The 17,313-nt window shown below is 61.8% G+C and overlaps 2 protein-coding genes and 1 long non-coding RNA gene across 5 annotated transcripts; 1 reads left to right on the plus strand and 2 right to left on the minus strand.

Annotated features, from left to right (window-relative positions):
• Window positions 1–130: 130 nt before the first annotated feature.
• On the minus strand, window positions 131–1,284 carry TMEM210 (transmembrane protein 210). Its single transcript, XM_003777505.5, has 4 exons — window positions 1,128–1,284; window positions 829–964; window positions 602–631; window positions 131–376 (listed from the first exon to the last, which is right to left on the minus strand). The coding sequence occupies exons 1-4, from the start codon at window positions 1,213–1,215 to the stop codon at window positions 187–189; spliced, it is 444 nt and encodes a 147-aa protein (XP_003777553.3). The 5' UTR covers window positions 1,216–1,284; the 3' UTR covers window positions 131–186.
• Window positions 605–6,775, plus strand: LOC134759811 (uncharacterized). The gene is made up of 2 exons (XR_010136629.1): window positions 605–1,567; window positions 2,343–6,775. It is a non-coding gene; the product is annotated as an uncharacterized LOC134759811 (long non-coding RNA).
• On the minus strand, window positions 3,871–17,283 carry ANAPC2 (anaphase promoting complex subunit 2). Of its 3 annotated transcripts, XM_024252355.3 has the most exons (14): window positions 17,069–17,243; window positions 16,135–16,757; window positions 14,886–15,018; window positions 13,578–13,752; window positions 12,763–12,882; window positions 12,216–12,333; window positions 10,779–10,960; window positions 9,885–10,026; window positions 9,549–9,624; window positions 9,278–9,481; window positions 7,156–7,221; window positions 4,792–4,921; window positions 4,321–4,556; window positions 3,871–4,238 (listed from the first exon to the last, which is right to left on the minus strand). In XM_024252355.3, the coding sequence occupies exons 1-14, from the start codon at window positions 17,183–17,185 to the stop codon at window positions 4,026–4,028; spliced, it is 2,535 nt and encodes an 844-aa protein (XP_024108123.1). In that variant the 5' UTR covers window positions 17,186–17,243; the 3' UTR covers window positions 3,871–4,025. The 3 variants fall into 3 exon arrangements, with proteins under 3 accessions (XP_024108123.1, XP_002820467.1, XP_054377235.1); XM_002820421.5 differs by lacking the exon at window positions 7,156–7,221 and having other exon boundaries at window positions 17,069–17,283; XM_054521260.2 differs by lacking the exon at window positions 3,871–4,238 and having other exon boundaries at window positions 4,427–4,617.
• Window positions 17,284–17,313: the final 30 nt, after the last annotated feature.

Here is a 17,313-nt window from a genome sequence, read left to right on the forward strand (position 1 = left end):
TGGCTTCCTGCCTTGGGGCAGAGGAACAGGGGAACCTGGTGTGGGGCCTGGGTGCCCTGCTTTGATGACACCGATATGCGCGTGCAGCCCCCATGATGCAGCCTTGAGGGGTGTGAGAGCCTGCAGGGAGGACAGTGCACAACCACTAAATACACTTTAATTCCTCTCCCCCAGCTGCCCTCAGCCCTACTCAGGTGGTAGGGGTGGGGGTGGTGGCGGCTCCTCTGGACAAGCCTCCATGGAGATGGCCACAAGGCTCTGATCCTCTAGTGGTGGCACCATGGAGACCTCCAGGTCAGCGTCCATTAGCTGGGACTCCACATATACCGGGTGCAGGTCCATGCGATCTTCCTGGACCCCAAAATTCTCCACCAACCTGCATGACGGGCCGGGTCAGCACAAGCTGGTAGAGTCCTGGTCCCCCAGGACAGGCCAGCGTCTGGAACAGTGCACCCCCACAAAGGGCCTCCCTTGGGACAGCACCCCTCCTCCTCCAGGGACAGCACCCCTCCTCCTCCAGGGACTCCCCTGGGATAGCTCCCCCCCCCAAGGGCCTCCTCTGAGACAGCGCGCCCCCCTCGAGGGCCTCCCTGGTGCTCACCTGTTGTCCACTTGTCTCAGGCATGTTTCACTGAGGGGACAAAGGCCAACATGAGTCCTGGAACAGTGCTGGGCCCCCGGACCTCACCCAACACACGCCTAGGAAACGCCATTTCTACCCCAGGTGACAGCCCACCCAGGGGGTAAAGCCCCTCTTGCAAGACCAAGGGCCCAGGGCGGGCAGCCTGGCCTCACTCCCACCCTCTCCCAGCCCCGGGGTTCACGCACCCCTTGGCCCGCAAGACACCAATTGCCACGATGACGAGGGCACAGAAACAGCTGGCACTGATGCCCGCCAGCACCACAAGGAGGGCGATGAGGGCCTCGCGGCTGAGGCCAAGGCTGCATTCACAGTAGGTTCCAGCTGCAGAGACAGGGCCACATGGCCACGGGCCGGTCACCTGCCTGTGGAGGGCCCCCAAGTCTGCCCCTGCCCTGGTGGCCACCAGAAGGACACCAGAGTTCCCGCCTTGCCTGGGGAAGGGGAGCCATGGCTGGGAGCGGGGTTCGGGGACAGAAGAAGGCACCTGCAGCAGGGATGAGCAGAAGGGACAAACATGTGAGGCCCAGGGGGCCGCCACGCAGGCAGGACGCAGGCCAGGGACCAGGGGCCATGTCCAGCCCTGGCCCCACTGCACACCTCTGACGGAACTGTTGGAAGGCGCTGACTTCACAGTGGGATTGTGAGGTGGGGGTGGGGGGGCTCGCGATGCCAGTGTGTCATTTGCCCTTGGGCACTGCAATTCGAGGAGCCATGGACAAGCAGCTCTGGGAATGGGACGGGTAGGGTGGACAAGAGGCCTGAGAGCCCGGCCAGCTCAGGCCAGCTCTGAGGCAGAGGCAGCAGTGGGGCTGGCCTGGTCTTACAGGCAGTCCTTCAGTGGTTTCACCGTGTTAGCCAGGATGGTCTCGATCTCCTGACCTCGTGATCCGCCCGTCTCGGCCTCCCAAAGTGCTGGGATTACAGGTGTGAGCCACCGCACCCGGCCAAATCCTTCACAGTGAAAGGGGGTGGGCAGCACTCCAGGCCCTGATGTGGGTGTGGTGGCCTGGCAACCTTGCGGGGTGGGCGGCAGGCAGCCTCGGCCTCAGCTCCCTCCTGGCATAAGGGCTGCGGCAGCTCAGCGTGTGGGCTGGGCTCCAGCTGGCTGCAGGTCACCTTCCTCCAGGGCCGGGGCAGGAAGGGGCCAAGGAGGGCTAAGAGGCTTGCACCCAGCCTCCCTCACCACTGCTTCTGGGAGGGTCTGGCTCACTCCCTGGCAAAGCTCAGGTCAGAAGGGCTGCCGGCACCCGAGGGAATCCCCCATCAACTTGGAAAGGTCTGGGGGGACACTGGCCACCCCTGTCTGAGCAGGACCCCAAGCCCTGCCTCCCAGACATCCCCCATCCAAGGCTCCAGACTAAAGGTGTCACTGAAGTTGGAGCCCCCAGGAGCTTTTCCCTCTGCAGAAAAGGCAAGCGTTGCCCAAGGAAGTCGACCGCAGGCCGGCATGGCCAGGGTTGGTTTCAGCCTCCTCCCTGAACCTGCTGTTCCAGGCTGGGAGAGAGGCCCCTGCCCTCCCAGCCTCCCCTCCTCTGGACCTGCCAAGCAAACCACCAGGCAGCAGAAGGAAACACCTGCCCCACAGCCAACCGAGGCCAGGCCTCCTGCCAGCTCAGGACCCATGGGGCGTGGGGGGTGGGGCGGGCACAGTCTGGCCCCAGTGGCCCTGGTCACCAGGGACCCCCTCGCCTGTTGACAGGCACCCTCCTGCTGGGATCCTCCGACCTCTGACTTGCCGAGTGACACCGTGACCCGAGATGCACCCTTCGCCCTTGTCTTCAGGACACAACCAGAGATGGAATCCACAAGACACAGAACAAAAGGTGTACCAGAGCCAGGCTGGCAGTGACACCCGACAGGCCAGCCCAGCAGGTTTGTATCCTGGTTAGGACAATGGCACACCCAGCCTGGGGCCACGTGGTGGCCATGGACAGCGGGATTCAGGCAAGGCCACCACCTGAGGAGGGACAGGGGGCGTCAGAGCAATCAGGACCCCCCCACCAGAAATCAGGAGAGGGGTCCCTCTTTTTGTGACAGCAGCACAGCCTTGGAGTGAAGTGGAGCAGGTGGCAGGGCCCAGGGCTAGAGGGGAGATACCGCACTGGCGGAAGCAGCCCTCCTCGGCGGGGCAGAGGCCTGACGGGCACAGGCTGTGCATTTGGTGCCTGCCTAATCCCGGCCACTTCCTCTTTCAAGCCCTGAGGCAAAGAGTTCTCCAGAGCAAGAAGGGTGCAGGGATGTCCACGGAACGGGACGGCTCAAACAGGCCAGAGCTGGAGAGGTAGGAGGGTGCTGGGCGGCGGCTGCAGGAGCCCAGGACAGTGGACATGTGGGAACCAGCAAGGGCATCTGGGGACAGTGGTGGGAGCACTGAAACCAGGCGCAGCTCACAGCCTGGGAAGGCGCTGCAGCAGGAGCGGGACTCGAGGCACCGGTTCAAAGGGCCTTTGTCCCCCATGAGGACGGCGTCATCGGGGTGGAACGTGTCTGGCCTGGAAACGGCACCTCTGGGACAGAGGCCCAGGTTTTAGCAGCAGAAGAGCCCAGAACTGGACCCTAGACGCCCTGTGGCGTCTTCCTCTCCTAGTGCCAGCCTCTAGGACAGGACCTGGGCAGCCTCCACACGCGTGACCACACGTGTGGGGGACGTGGGGGTGACCTGCCTTTCTGAGGCACACCTGTGAAGCTGAGCCCTCCGGCCACCCTGCCTGAGTGTGGAGCAGGGGACAAGTGCCCAGTCCCTCTGGCCACCAGGGCATAGCCTTCGGCAGAGCCTCGCTGCTGGAGATGAGGCGTGTTGGCCTAGAGGTCATTCGCCAGCCTCAGCAATTCCAACCGAACCCACACAACATTCCAACCTCGCCCGAGACCTCCTGGCCTGGCACGTGGAGGTGGGCACAGGCTGAGCAGAGGGTGACCCCAGGGCTCCCTCTAAAGACCAGAGGCGCAGGGATGGAGCTGGAGGTCTGGCGGGTAGCACCAAGCCCTAGGACGTGGCTGCCTGAGCCGTGGCCCACGTGTGACGTGGGCCTTCACACGCTGCTTCCTGAGCACCCTGGGCGGGGGGCGGCCCAGGATCCTCTCAGGAGGCTACGTTCCCAGTGCAGATGTGTAGGCCTGGGTGGCCCCTCACCTGCTGCTGAGGAGCAGGCCCTGCCAGGCTGAGAGAGAGGCCCAGGCTAGAGGAGGATCCTGGGGGGCCCCACAAAGCCACCAGTACAGAAAAGGACGATCTGACTTGCTTTAATCTGCACACTGTGGGGGTGGGGGTGGGCGTGCTCCTGAGCAGTGCATTCTGGGACACAGGCGGGCGGGGGCTGGCATGGGAGGACAAGAGCACCTGCAGGGCAGCGCCTGGCGGGCGGGCGGGCAGGCGGGTGTGTCAGCTGCAGTTCTTGGGCAGGCGGTAGACACCGGCCGAGTAGACGAGCTGCTGGTCCCGCACCTTCTTCTGCAGGTAGCCCTGCAGCTCCTGCAGGTCAATCTCGGCCAGTGCAGGCCCAGTCACCACAAACATGCGGAGCATGTTGTAGATGCGATCCAGCGAGAGACTCTCCAGGTTGGTCAGCATGGCCTGGATGTATGTCCAGAAGAGCTGCGGACACAGGCCAGCCCCCGTCAGGCACCTGCAGGCCTTCCCCCTGCCCCTCAGCCCCCCGTGGGGCCCGCACACGCACCAGCAGCTCCTCCTCCTTCTGGTCAGCCTGGGAGGCCATGCCGGAGTCACTCTCGTCGTCACTGTCGATGAGCACCATGTTGTCCCGGTCCTGAGGCCGCTCCTCCTCAATGACAGAGAAGGTGCCAGGGGGCTCCTCGCGCAGCACACCCTGCTGCAGCCACACGGACATCCGCCGCCGCAGCAGCGCCACGGGCATTTTCACCGCCTTGCTCAGTTCCTCCAGGGTCCAGCTGGCTGCATGCAGAGTCACCGGAACGCTGGGCAGCCTGGGCACGGGCTGCACCTCCCCTGCCTCCTGTCAGCCCAGAGGTCGGAGGGCTCCCAGACCACCCTGCCTTGCCCGTGGGAAAGGGAAGGGTGCTGCCTGCTGGCGCAGCTGCCCCAAACCACACCCTCACTGGGGAACAGCCTCTCACCCACAGCTGGGCCGTGTGGCCGGGGCAGACCAGCTAGGGACTGGTGGGCTCACCTTGGTCCTGAAAATACAGCAAGATCACCGCCTGTACCGGGGTGACCGCCACAGACAGCGTGCGGTCGGCCAGCTCCACGTCCATGGTCACCAGGCCCAGGGTGTGCTTCCAACTGAGGGTCCGCATGGCCTAAGGAGGGCTAGTGTCAGCATGGGCAGCTTGGCTGCAGGGGACTCAGGCCCATGGACTCTGCCACCTGGTACCCAGTGAGAAAGGGGCTCCCAGAGCCACCTGCCCCACCTGGCCCTGGCAGGCAGGTGAGCAGCGAGAGCACAGGACTGGGTGGGGTCCCCACCTGCTCAGCCACCATGGAACGGCAATGGGGCCAGCATCATAAGGTGTGTCCTGAAAAGGCTACATCAGCCTCCTGACCCCCAGTGCTTGGAAATGTGGCCATATTGGCAAACAGGGTTGATGCAGATGTAACTGAGGTCACACTGGAGAGGGGTGTACCCTAATCCAATTGACTGGGAGTCCTTCTAAGAAAAGGAAAGATAGGAAGACAGAGGCAGGCAGGGAGGGGGCCACACGAAGACAGAGGCCACCTGTAGCATCGCGACCACAAGCCAAGAAACACCAAGGGCTGTGGCAAACACCAGAAGCTGGGGGGCAACAGAGGTCTCTAAGAGGTTTCAGAGGGAATGGGGCTGCCAATACCTTCATCTTGGACTTCCAGCCTCCAGAACTAAGACAATTTCTGGTTTTTAAGCCACCCAGTTTGTGACACTTTGTCACAGCAGCCACAAGAAATGAACAGATTTTGGTACCAGGAAGGGTGCTGCCGAAACCTAACACCAAGAACTGTGGCAGCAGCTTTGGAAGCGGGTGACGGGGAGAGGCTGGAAGAACTGTGGTGAGGGGCCTGCGCGGCTGTCGGTAGTAAAGGCATGAAGACAAGCCTGGAAACGGCTGGGAGAGGAGAGCTGCTGCCGTCTTGGAGAGTACACACAGCATCACAGGCTGGATGTCAGCAGCAATGCCGACCCAACAGGTGCTTCCAGTGAGGTCTCAGGTGGAAATGACTGTGCTACTGGAAACCGGAGGAGGCAGCAGAGAGCTTGGCTGGCTGCTGCTCTGCTGTTGGGTGCAAAGTGGGGCCTGCAGCTGATGAGCCTGGATATCAAGCTGAGATTTCCAAGCAGTGTGGAAGGTGCCACCTGGCTTCTCCTTGCTACTTATAGCAGAATGCAAGAGGGAGACAATCAGTGAGGCAGAGACCATTAAGCAAAAAGGCACCATCCCTTGGGGATCTGAAAAATGCTCTATACAGGCAGCTCTGAGACGTGGCCAAGGGTGTGGCTGGACCAGGGTTTGCTAAAAATGAGGTGTGACCTGTGTATCCAACTTCCAACTAACCATCTCAGCAGCAGACAGGGACAGGTGGGGCCTCCGGGAAAGGGCTGCGGACCCGCCTGTCTGAAGGCTTCGGCACTGGTGAGCTGCATGGTAAGCCAACGAGGTGTGAGAATTTTACACCAGCAGAAGTGCTGCCAGGCTGGACTGAAAGGAAGGCAGGCTCCAAGAGCAGAGCTGCCGAGGCTGAGGCTGACGGTGTGGGGCTGCCCCTGCAGGCCAAGGACGGAGCAGGGAGCCAAAGAGGATTCGCAGGCCTGGAAGTCAAGGGGAATTTCGGCTGCTGGGTTTGGACTCGTTTGGGACCTGCCAACCTTTTTCCTCCCAGTTTTCCCTTTTGGGGTGGGAATGTCTATGCTTGTCTTACGGTTGAACTTTTGAAACAGATCATCTGTTGGCTGATTTCACGGCGTCCCAGCTGGAGGAATGGAGCACACTCCAGCCTCACCTGTACCTCGTTTAGATGCATTTACAGACTGAGATGTGTGTGGAACTTTGTGTGGATGATATTTAGATGAGATTTGGACTTGGAGTTGATGCTGAAATGGTGAAGACTTTTGGGGACACTGGGGCTGTCATTTGCACGTGGGAGGGGCCCGCCACGGGGCAGATTGTCATGCACTGAATTGTGCCCCTCGAAAAAAGACACATGAACCCCTAACTCCCGGTGCCTCTGATAGGATCTTATTTGGAAATACGGTCATTAAAGATATAATTAAGATGATGTCACCCTGGAATAGACTGAGTGTCTTTCTAAGAGGGAGATAGGAACAGAGACACGGGGGAATATCACGGGCGACGCGGCAGAGACCAGAGCGAGGCATCCACAGGCCCAGGAGCTCCTGGATCCCCCAGAATCTGGAAGAGGGGAGGAAGCAGCCTCCCCTAGAGCCTTCGGAGGGCCCTGCTGACCCTGACTTTAGACTTCTGACCTCTGTAAGATGATAAGTTTCTTTTAAGCCCCCTGGTTTGTGGTACTTTGTTCTGGTGGCACCGGGGCACTGACACACCTGCTCTGTGGGCCAAGGGCTCCTGAGTCCTTCCAGGATCCGGCAGCTTTTAATGGAAACAAACCCCTTTATGGACAGAAAATGGAGGTGGAGTCAGTGGCTTGCCTAGGTCCTAGCTCTGGCTTCAAGGCCGTGACCTCCACAAATGCCACTGGTCAGCCTGCAGCAGGACAGATACAAGGGCTCAGGAGCAACCGGCTCAGGGGTGACGCTGTGGGCTGCATGGCCAGCCACGTGTCCAGCAAGGTCACTTGGCCAGGAGCTCTGCTGGTGGGACCTCTCAGCACAGCCCCGGGGCCTTCCTGAGCCACTCCTGTGTCCCGCTGAAGTTAAGACAAAGGGCACTAGAGTATGGCTGTCCCAGCACATCAGGCCTGAGCAATGGGCAGTGGCTGAGCCATGCCTGGGACCCAAGGCGGGACCCTGGAGGGAGGCCACTGGGGCCTTGCCTGGAAGCGGCGCCGGAGAGCCTGAGGCAGCCAGAGGGGCAGGGGGAAAGGGACCGAGCACGGAGCCAGGCCACACAGATGATTTGTACCAGAACGCAGTGGGGTGCGGTGCCCGCAGGCTGCAGAGACACCAGGCTGTAGCACAGGCCAGAGCTCGAGGTGCGGGGATGGCCAGGGTGCTCCTTTCCACTGGGAGCAGGTGCAAGCCACACGGACCCTCCACAAGCTGCAAGGGACACCTGGACTCTTCTAGAGCCAAGCTGAGGCCTGAAGGGAGGCAGTAGGCATTCGCCACCGTGCTCAGCAGCCCAACCCTACCACAGCCCCTTGGCCTCCTGGCCTGGGGGCCTCTGCCTGGCCCTCCCCTTGTCTGTCTCTGGAAGGAAGCTTCCCCCTTGGTTTCTAAAGTGGACACATCGCCCTGCACTTCCCTAGGAGTAAGTTCCCTTGGTCTGTCAACACAGCAAGGCCCTCTTACTTGCAAAAGAAAACACAACTAGGTCCAGCCTCCTTCACAGCAGACCTGGAGAAGCTGTGGACCCTCCCTTGAACTCAGCCCCACCCACCGGCCTCCTGGCGGCTCTGTCCTGAGGCTGCTCCTCCTGCCCGGGCTGAGGCTGGACCATCCCCCTCCTGGGGTACCTGGGGTTGGGGTCTGCAGACTGGATGCCAGCTGTGCCCCAGGACCCTCTCCTCACATGTCCCCCACTGGGATGTCCAGCTCCCCCCAGTCCTGAGCACTCGCTGGGCACACCGGAGGCCTCACAGGCCCCACACATCAGACTGATAGCCCTGGAACCTGCCTGTGACGACCATCCTAACCCCTTCCTCCCCGAGCCAACACATCCCACCTGACTATGAGCTCAGGGAAAGAACCTCCAAGCCTAGTTCCATCCCTCAGGCTCTGGACGCCTGTCCTGGGACTGCTGGGATCAGCAGTGCTGCCAGGGGAAGTGAGCCAAACGTGGCCAATATCATCCTCTGGGCACACTGTCCCCAACTGCCAGTGACCTCCAGGCCAGGGCTCGCTCCTCCACTCCCCACATCTGCTTCCCTCCTACTTCCACCACAGACCCAGCCCCGGTCCTCAAGTACCACTGGAGCCTGCAAAGGCAGTTCTCGAGGAAACAGACCTGGAGAAGGGGGCAGGCCTGGGGTCCTGGGGGTCAGGTGCGCTTGGGAGTGCTGCCCTGGGCAGAGGGCAACCCTGGCTCCCTAGCTGCCTCCCTGCAGTGACGCAAGGCACCCCAAGCCCCTGGTTCTGAGAGGCAGAGAGTAGATAACAAAAGAGGAGGAAACGCTCAGAGGGCAGGGCCTGCTGTGGCCACAGGGGTCCCCATGAAGCAGCTCAGGAGACCTGGGCCCAGCACAGCCCCCACCCAAGCGCCTGTGGGCCGCGGGGACACTCAGTCACAGGGGGCACAGGGGGCACGGGCTCGCTGGGAGGAAGCCCGCGGGGATGCTCACTCACGGGGGACACGGGGTTGCTGGGAGGAAGGCGGAGAGAGCCTGGGCCAGGCCCACTCCCTCTCCTGCAGGGGTGGCTGCGAGACAGGACCAACCCAGAGACACTTGGGCGACAAAGGGGCGGCCACAGGCACCAGGCTGCTGGGAGCCCCGCAGTACAGGGTAGGGGTGCCGAGAGCCCGTGGGGCGGCCTGGCATGGAGGTACCTTGAGCTGCTCGTACTTCTTGCAGTAAGCCTCCAGGGCTGCCCTGATGTCCTCGGGGACTTCCAGCTTCTCGTCCTTGAAGGGCGGCCAGAACTCACTGGACAGGATGACAGCGTAGACCCCGAACGGTGGCTGCTCCTCCGCTGGCCGCTTCTCATCCTCCTCCCGGATGTTGGCGTTGATGCGGCGGGAGTCCGCCATGTCCTGAGGAGGAGCCGGTGTCACGGGGGACCTGCGGGGCGGCCGGGCAGCGGGCGGGGCTGGGACCCACCTTCAGCATGACCTCACAGAAGTGCATTGGGGCCTCGCCAAAGCGCAGCTTCAGCAGCTCCACATTGCGGATCTCCCTGGAAAGACGAGCGTCTGGGCAGGGGGTCGCGATGATCCCCAGCCCCAAGGAGCACCTGTGGCAGGGCACAGGGGTGCCCCCCAGGCAGAGCAGGGGGCCTGTGTGGGCACCCCGATGGCCAGCACACCCCCAGCCAGGAGTGGGGGCGGAAGCACAGCTCCAACCAGGCCCCAGGCACGGCGTCAGGGCCCTGTCCCGACAGAGGCTCGGCAAAGTCCCCGGCACCCCTGGAGATGGCCGGCACATCACAGGCCTCACCGCTCGGGGCTGAAGCTGAACTGGTGCAGCAGGCGGTCGGCCAGCAGCGAGCGGTACTCGTTGATGAAGAGGTCCTTGCTGCCGTAGATGCTGACCAGCAGGCTGATGATGTCCGAGGAACGCCGCTTGGAGCTCGACTTCCCTGGCGTGGTGGGGGCAGGGGTGTCACCTGACAGGCACCTGGGCAAGGACAGGGCCGCCCCCCTCCCATCCCGCCCAGCCAGACGGCACAGCCCAGCGTGGCTCTTCCTGAAGGCCCTCGAGGCTGGGAGCAGCCCTGAGCCTCCCAGGAGACCTGGAGTCAGGTCCTGGGGCAACAGCTTCAATCCCCAGCCCCTCTCACCCCACAGGGACCTCCCGGGACTCCCATGCAGGCTTAGGGGACAAGCCAAAGGTCCTGGGGTTTTCCTCTGAGACAGACTAAAGATGTGTTGAAGACTTACCATCTGTGCCAGGGCAGGGGCCAGGCCTGGGCCCCACAGCCCTCAGAGCCCTCGCACACGAGGGCCAGGCACAGATGGGCTCTGAGCAGGAGCTGGCACCCTAACGGAACTTTGAGGCCCAAATCAGTACAGAGCTCAGCGGTCACCCACTTCTTCACTCCTCTGCCAGGTACAGTGGTGGGGCAGGGACACCCCACAGCTCACAAGCGGTGGGAGGCAAGGCATCCCCCACGGCCAGAGTGACCAGCCACAGAGGAACACAGCCCATCACCGGCCTGCCCAGGCTGGCAGGCGGCGGAGCACTGCCCTGACCTTTGACACCCTCAAGCCTCTGAGACACTGGCCACACCTGACACAGCCAAGCTCTGTGACAAGGGATGAGTCCAGAGCAGACGGCCTGGCTGAAGCCCCCCACCCAACTGGTGAAATGGACCACGCGGGGCAAGCTAACCTGGATCGGCATCCACGGGGTCCGGGACCCAGTCCTCTGGCTCGCCCGAGTCATCCTCGCTGTCCTGGCCTGTCTCCAGGCTCGCCGGGTCGGTCTTGGACAGCTCAACAGCCAGGTCCCCTGTCCCGTCCGAGTCCCCCGTCAGCCCGGCCACAATCTGCCGCACTGTGTCCTCCCGTGTCCTGCCGATGTGAGTGCTGCTGTGGCCCACAGTGAGAACACCCCGCGTGCACCTCCCACCACTCATTCCAGTCCCGGCCCCATCTAGGCCAGCACCACCGACCCTGCCTCTACACTCAGTGGTGACGGGCTATTTACTAAACACAGGCCCATTAGACTCCTTAAAAACAAATAAAACCAACACAACATGGGAGCAGCGGGAGCTGCGAGCGCAAGGCCGGCCTGTGCACCTGCGATCCCAGCACTCAGGGACACTGAGCCAGGAAGACTCGAGCCCAGGTGTCCGAGGCTGCAGGGAGATAGGGCTCTGCCACTGCACTCCGACAGAGCGAGAGCCTGTACCAAGAAAAAAAAAGAAAAAAGGGCTGGGGGCAGTGGCTCAAGCCTGTAATCCCACCACTTTGTGAGGCTGAGGCGGGCGGATCACGAGGTCAGGAAATCGAGACCATCCTGGCTGACACGGTGAAACCCCGTCTCTACCAAAAATACAAAAAGTTAGCTGGGCATGGTGGCGGGTGCTTGTAGTCCCAGCTACTTGGGAGGCTGAGGCAGGAGAATGGTGTGAACCCGGGTGGCGGAGCTTGCAGTGAGCCGAGATTGCGCCACTGCACTCCAGCCTGGGCCAACGAGCAAGACTCCATCTCAAAAAAAAGAAAAAACAAAGAACTGGCTCATAAGCCAGGCCAGTTACAGCCACAAACCACCAAACAAGTCCAGGTAGGGGCCAGATTCCACCGGCTCCTGCTGCTCAGCTCCTGGGGGCCACTGTGCCTGCCAGCCCCGAGCCAGGGCCTCTGCGACCCCTGAGGAATTCCCAGGCAGCCATGTCAAGGTCCTCATTCCAACACTTTCTCCACCGAAGAGCCCCAGGGAGTGTCTGTTCCTTGTCGTGGGAAAGGCCGGGACAGCAGAACCCACTCTCCTTGCCTGGTCGGCCTTGGGGACTGGTCAGCACCAAGGCGAGGCCAAGTGGAAGAGCTTCTCTCTGTGCTGGAGATGGGGAGGCTGAGGAAGGGCTGTGGTGGGCCTCTGGCAGCTGCACACAGGAGCACGGTGACACCGTGTGACAAGGACAGGTGCCCGACACGGGCAAGAGAAAAGGAAAGAGCCCGGGGCCTGATCGCGTGCACTCAGCCCAGCCTGGGGAGACCTTGTGTCCTGAGGGCCGAACACACCCTCCGGCTGCCCCCAGGACCACGAGGAGCTCAGCAGGACGCCCGGGGTCCCAGTGGCTCCTGGGCCAGCTGCGGCCCTCACCTCAGGTAGCGGCGGATGGGCTCACAGGCCACCTCCAGGATGACCATGGAAGGGTCCAGCACGCGCAGCGCCTTGATGGCGGAGATGTAGAGGGTGATGATGTCACACGTGTTGACGCCTGCAGCCAGGGCAGAAGCCAGCAGTCATGCAGTGCCCGGGACCACAGCCTCCCAGGGGCAACGCCCGAGTAGACAGCTGGCCATGCCAGTCAGGTGGTCTACAGGTCCCCACTGCAGCCTCATTCCCTTGTCCCCCCATCCCCACGTCTACCTGCTCACGGGCCCTGCCCTGCAGGGAGGTCTGTTCTGAGAGAACTAAGTCTCATCACCTCAGACCTACCGGTCAGCCCTGACTCCCTCCAAAGAAGAAACAAGCAAGCTGACGGGCACCTCAGATCCCCTAAGGCTTCGCCAATTGCTTCTCAACCCATTTCTTCCTTAGACCTACAAGTCCAGGGCTGGCAGATTGGGCCCCAGGCTCCCTGGACATGGGCCCCCTGGTGAGTGTCTAAGCCCAGAGTGCTAGGTGGCTGGGCAGCACACAGCACCTGGATGCAGGAGCCGAGTCTCCAGGGCAGCCTTGAGGGACACGAGCAGCTGCTGCCTCTGGTCCGTCCTCTCCAGGCAGTACTTGAGGTCCTCGATGGCTGGCCGGGAGTCTGGGAAGTCTACAAGAAGAGGAACATCCCTCAGGGACAGACACGGATGCGTGCGCACGTGCAAGCTGGTACAGAGTGCGTGCAGTGTGGGAGAGGACATGCGCTTGCCAGCCCCAGGACGATGATGAGACCACCTGCTAGGCACCAGACATCCCCCGACACTCTGGCGTGCTGATGCATTTAACCACAATGCCACAGGGTGGACAGAGCAACACCCAGGGGCCAGTCCCCAGCAGGAGCGAAGGCCAAAGGAGCACAGCAGTGGACACCCAGAAGCACTGTCCAGCATCTGCCACAACTGCCCTGATCCAGGCACGGGGGACGCCGTGGTGGGGAAGGTCCCAGCACTGCCCGGTGCACCCCCCTGCAAGAGCAACAGCGAAGGCACAGGGAGCCCCAGACGCGAACACAGAGGAGACACGGCGAAGGCACAGGGAGCCCCAGATGCAGACACAGAGGAGACACAGCGAAGGCACAGGGAGCCCCAGATGCAGACACAAAGGAGACACGGTGAAGGCACAGGGAGCCCCAGATGCAGACACAGAGGAGACACGGCGAAGGCACAGGGAGCCCCAGATGCAGACACAGAGGAGCCCCAGACGCAGACACAGTGAGCCCAGACGCAGACACAGACAAGACACAGTAAAGGCCCTGGGAAGACTCCCCAGACGGGAGAGTGGACCCCAAGGCCGGGGCGGGACGACCTCGGATGATGCTGAAGAGCTCCTCGATGCGCAGGCTGGCGTAGATGCGGTAGAAGAACCTTTGCACATGGCAGCGCCAGCGGCGCAGGGTGTTGCCGGCCTCAGGAGACGCAGGCCTGGCGGGGCTGTCCTGCAGGAACACCTTGCCGAGCCAGCCGACCACCCGCTCGATCCACTGTCAGGAGAACACTAGTGTGAGCTACAGGAAGGCATGGTGAGCCCGAGGCTGACTCAGAGGCTGGGAGGAGCCTCGCAGCCACCCACCCTGTCAGCCAGGACCGAGGGGAGCCCGAAGGCCACCTGTCTGGAGGCTGGAGCACATCAAAACCTGCAGGGTGGGTGACGGCCCAAAAGGCGACGTCCTGGCCCCGCTGCAGTCTTCATGTCTCTCACACGCGCCAGTGCCCACACTTATCACTGGCACGAGCAACCCTAGTGTGAGACGTGATGGACACACACAACCTGTGCGCTGTGCCTGGTGGGCACACTTGACCCCACTTAAATGGATAAACACGCCCTTGAGACCAGATGGGAGGCCCAGATGAGCACAAACCTCTAGGCGGCAATTCCGCTGCAGGGCCCAAGCGTGCTCATGCCCCACAGACCTGCTACCCAGTGGCAAGACCACACAGATGTTCACCCTCTCCACCCTACTACCCACTCTTGCCCACCGCTGTGGGGACACCCTCCCTCTTTGAAAGCCCAACATCACAGCCAATCTGCACCTCAGTAGGGGGACTCCAAAGCACTGAGGAAAGGACAGGTGACACGTGGGAACAGGGTGGGGGGACCCACATGGCTGGGCCCAGCTCCCCTATTGTTCTGGGAGCCCAGAGCAGAGCCCCAGGTCACACCCCAACAGCACAGGTGCCTGGAGGCCCCATGTGAGAGTGTCTCGCTCCCGGCTGTGGTGCAGGCTGGCTGTAGGTCCGTCCATGAGGGACCGGCCAAGTGAGTCCACACTCAAGTAGGGCAGCAAACAGGAGAAGGGGCTCCATTCAGTGGCTCCTCTGGTGGGCCCAGCTTTGCCACACCTGCCTGAGGCAGCCCCCTCGGGATCCTGGCCTGGTACTGCCTGCAGCATGGGATTCTGCATAGATCCGAAGAGCGCACCTCAGATGCATCCTCGCTGTCACCAGGGCCCAGAAGTACTGGTCTCTACCCCACATCAAGACAGCTCCAGCTACCACCTGGTCTGGGCCCACCCAGGCCTCCATGCTCTGGATGCTTCTGAAGCCAGGTGTCAGGTTTGCCAGAAACCTACTCCCCTGTCCCCATCAGGGCACAGTCCAAGGGAGGGGTCCTCACCTTGTGGAACTCACGCAGGAAGGAGCGCTCGTACTCGCCTCGGCAACGGTCCTCCATCCTCTCCCGGGTCACCTGGTGCAGGGTGGTAGTCACAGCCTCGGCACTGACCCGCTCCAGCAGACTGAGCCTGTGTCTAGAGGAGAGCCCTGGCCATGGGGCACCCACAGCACACACCGACCCCTCTAGCCCACAACAGCCCCATGCCAGGACAGCCCTGCCTGTAGAGTGCATGCAGCACACACACACACACACACACGCACACACACACCTCCCCACAATCCTCAGCTGTGGGGGGCAGTTGTACCAAAGGCTTCAAGAAGCCGCTAGGAGCACAGAGCACTCCCAGGCTCTGCTGTCCCCGCCCAGCTGGCCTCTATCCAGGTAAGGACACTGGCCTTCCCCATGTGATCAGTGGCAGCAGGTGTGGCTGTCGGGGGCCCTAGCCTTATCTCCGAGGATCAACTCTGAAACAACAACCAACTGCACTGCTACCCTGGCCGCAGAGGTACAGATGCCACTGTTTGTGCCTTTCAGTGCAGTCTCTGGTCTACAGTGACAAAACGACTAAAGAGGAGGATGAGAAAGGTTGCTGTGTAACTTTTGCAGGGATGAGCCCAACAGAAGCCCTTCACGGTCTCCCTGACCCCTGCCAGCAACAGGACCACTCCTTTAGTCCACCTAAGGCCTCTCAAATAGCTGCGTGGCTACACCGCTGTTCAATGTGACAAAGCCACCACAAACAGCCAAGAGTGTGACAATTGCTAGAGGACTACAACAGGTCCTGTCTCTCACAACAAAACCCTCTCCTCTCCAAACTAACAGGAGACTGCTTGCCCTCACAGTGACCTGATCTCCCTGGAGAAAAGCAGCAGCAAGCTTCTGTTCACAATTACAGGACAAGGAATGTCGACGAGGGTGAGAATCATTCCTCCCCAGGATCGACAAAAGGCACAGTGGAATTCTGCAGAGTCCAGGAAGTTTGGAGTTGCTAAGAAATTTGCTGCTGCAGACACAAGCCACATAGGGCCTTACCAGGGTCAAGACATTAATCTGTGGGACTAGAGGTGAGTGACAGAAGAGAGACACCTGTGTCCAGGACACACTGCACAGGAATCCCTGGGACTCTCTCTCTGTCATGTTCCTGGTTATCAGGACGGCTCACCAGCTTTCTGCTGAGGCCAGCTGGACCCAGGGGAGCAGCGGGGAACCAGAAGGAGCAAGGGCATGGCCATCGGGACAGACTACTCACAAGACCTGGCTGAGCTGATGGAACTGCTCCAGAGCCTGCCGACACCAGCACTGTTGCTTGTCACTGCTGCACCCTGCACACAGCGGGCTCTGCAGGAGCCGGTAGTACCGGCGACGGGCATACCGGCTGTCCAGCTCCCCCTCCAGTTCCGGGTCTGTGCCCCCTTCCCCCTTTCTCTTACTCTGCATATAGACTCTCAAGAAGCACCCATACAGACGCTGGATCATCTCTTGGAAGGTTCTGGGGGTGCTAAAGAACAAGACTCCGCGCAACATAGTGTGGACTTTTTCTCGCAACCCCTGAGCACCAGTGCCCATTAGCAAGCCCAGGCGAGTCCATTTCTCGAGCAGCTCTAGACTACGCAGGTAGGGATCCAGGCGGCTTTCCAGCAGGCCAAAAGCGTCAAGGAGCAGCAGAAGGCACTGGGGCTCATCCGCAGAGTTCTCGCATTGGGAGATGGCATTCCAGAACTCAGGGGAGATGTTGGCCTGCAGATCGTTCTGCAGCACCTCTACGAACCATTCCTCCAGGACCGAGTGTAGGCCGTGGCCCCTCAGAACCTCCACCGCCGCCCGGAGCTCCTCTTCCTTTGGCGGGACTGCACCGCTGGTTCGGGAAGACACCTGGAGTGCAGAAAACCGTGAGGCGAGGGGAACACAACATAGAGGTGGGGAGAGGCGGGGAAGGGAAGAAGCTGAGAGGGAGGCTGCAAAAACTCCATTGCCCCCTGTCCGTGGTGCCCGGACGTTGGGCCGAAGCTAGGGAAAGGCTGCCAGCCGAGCTGAACGAAACGAAACGGAAAGGTGGTGGAAAGTGCAGGACAGGACAGAGGCGGGTGACGGACACAGCCGTATGAACCCGAGGGTGACCGCCCCAAAGCGCGTAGGGTCCCGGAAACTCCGCGCGGGGCCGCCGCTCTCTTCCCAGGCCTCACCAGCCCCAGCGCAGCCGGCGGCACCAGGCCGGTGCTCACGGTGTTCCAGGCCACTAACAACTCCTGTCCGGGCCGGGAGTCGCTGTCCCCCTCCGCCACCGCAACTGCCGCCGCCATCTGCACCCACCGACTCCGAGATCCGCTCGGCGCGGCGCGCGGCGATGACGCACGTCTGCACGCGCAGCCATGACGCGCACAAGGCGCTCAGCGATGACGCGCTAGTTCGGCGCGCTGTCGGGGAGTCG

Source organism: Pongo abelii, chromosome 13 (genome assembly GCF_028885655.2).
Source record: "Pongo abelii isolate AG06213 chromosome 13, NHGRI_mPonAbe1-v2.0_pri, whole genome shotgun sequence".
NCBI classification, from domain to species: Eukaryota; Metazoa; Chordata; class Mammalia; order Primates; family Hominidae; genus Pongo; species Pongo abelii.

Bases quoted from the DNA above. Each gene is read 5' to 3' on its own strand.
- TMEM210 (XM_003777505.5), bottom strand. From the start codon at position 1,215: ATGGCCCCTGGTCCCTGGCCTGCGTCCTGCCTGCGTGGCGGCCCCCTG. The intron at 632-828 runs GTGCGTGAACCC...TTGTCCCCTCAG, and splicing joins GGTGTCTTGCGGGCCAAGGG to TGAAACATGCCTGAGACAAG. The intron at 377-601 runs GTGAGCACCAGG...CCCGTCATGCAG, and splicing joins CTGAGACAAGTGGACAACAG to GTTGGTGGAGAATTTTGGGG.
- ANAPC2 (XM_024252355.3), bottom strand. From the start codon at position 17,185: ATGGCGGCGGCAGTTGCGGTGGCGGAGGGGGACAGCGACTCCCGGCCC. The intron at 9,625-9,884 runs GTGAGGCCTGTG...TCGTCTTTCCAG, and splicing joins TTCAGCTTCAGCCCCGAGCG to GGAGATCCGCAATGTGGAGC. The intron at 7,222-9,277 runs GTACCTCCATGC...CTGTCCATAAAG, and splicing joins AGAAGTACGAGCAGCTCAAG to GGGTTTGTTTCCATTAAAAG.